We start from the raw sequence: 1402 nt of genomic DNA, 5'->3' as shown, positions 1-1402 counted from the left end.
CAAGGAGTTTTGGACAAATTGAGAAACAGAGTAGCGAACTGGGCTTTTATAACTTTAAACATGGCAGGAAGGGTAGTGCTGGTGAAATCAGTCCTCCAAGCCATTCCCATATATCCTCTGTCGATAATGGCGGCTCCTTTAGGAGTCTGTTCAAAGATTAGAGAGATCATGAGAAAGTTTATCTGGGGAGGGGCGAATCAACATAAAAAATGGTCCCTAGTTTCTTGGAAACACCTAACAGAGAGGAAGGAAAAAGGAGGATTGGGTTTACGCGACCCGGAAAAACTCAATAAAGTGTTAGGAGCGAAGCTCTGGTGGCGATGGCTAAGAGAGGGTAATGACCTGTGGAAAGCCATTTGGAGACTCAAATACAATATGCCAGACACAATAGTTGACATTCTGAAACAGAGAGAAACCCCCAAGGGTTCAACAATCTGGGATCTAGCTCGACAGAACAGAGATATAGTAGAAAACCATACATTCTGGGAAATTCGAGGCAGCGAGGAAGCCAAATTCTGGGATGAAAAATGGCAGCAGAAGGAGAAAATGAATAGAATTCAGACGGTCCAACATCTACAGGAAATAATAGAGGGAAATCGAAAATGTGTCAAAGACTATTGGAAAGACAATGAATTGGATGGAATCTGGAGAAAATGGATAGAACCAATTGAATGGGACCGCGAGCTAAATCAAGAACAACAAGAAGCTTATATGAAAGAGGTGGACTCTAGGAAAATTAGAGCTCGAACAGGAAGGGACATTCTTAGATGGGGGAACTCCATGAAAGGATCTTTCACAGTCAAAGAGGCATACTACTTAGCGGACACACAGGCTATAAATGAAGAGAATCTCGAATGGAAAATTATTTGGGGAAGCAACTGGTGGCCGAAAGTTTCCCTATTCATATGGCTTGCAGCTAAGAACAAGATCCTAACTTGGGACATAATTCAAAAAAAAGGCTTCAGTGGACCCTCAAGATGTTGTCTTTGTTAAAACAAAGAGGAGACCCGAGATCACCTCCTAATTAATTGTTCGTTCACTAAGAAATTATGGATGGATACAAGAAAGATATTCGACAAATCTGAGATAGTTCCCAGAGATATTAACGCAATAATTTTCCAATGGAACAAGGAGAAATTCCAATGTAAAGTTGTTAGCAGAGCTTGGGATCTTATTGCAGGCTTCGTGCTATGGATGATATGGAAAGAAAGGAACCGTCGGATATTCCAGGACAAAATAAAAGATTCAGAAACTATATGGAGACGAGCGGTTAGTCTAATGAGGGAAACAATCTTGGTGGAGAAATGGGACGCAGAGGACTGGAAGGCTAATCAAACAGAGGAGATGATCCTGAACAGCTTAAACTTAAAGTATGAGATGGTGTATCATAAGCAGGACATCA

The 1402-nt window shown here is 41.3% G+C and overlaps 1 protein-coding gene across 1 annotated transcript; it reads left to right on the top strand.

The window, feature by feature from the left end:
- The first annotated feature begins 375 nt into the window (after positions 1 to 375).
- On the top strand, positions 376 to 993 carry LOC149185178 (uncharacterized). Its single transcript, XM_089415579.1, has one exon. The coding sequence runs from the start codon at positions 376 to 378 to the stop codon at positions 991 to 993; it is 618 nt and encodes a 205-aa protein (XP_089271705.1).
- The last annotated feature ends 409 nt before the right edge of the window (positions 994 to 1402 follow it).

The sequence above is a fragment of the Pinus tabuliformis genome, chromosome 3_2, assembly GCF_031772625.1.
Source record: "Pinus tabuliformis cultivar Carrire ecotype Pingquan chromosome 3_2, CPIR1, whole genome shotgun sequence".
Taxonomy (NCBI): Eukaryota; Viridiplantae; Streptophyta; class Pinopsida; order Pinales; family Pinaceae; genus Pinus; species Pinus tabuliformis.
This window is presented reverse-complemented; position numbering and strand designations above follow the sequence as displayed.

Coding starts and splice junctions, on each gene's coding strand:
- LOC149185178 (XM_089415579.1), top strand. CDS start 376: ATGCCAGACACAATAGTTGACATTCTGAAACAGAGAGAAACCCCCAAG.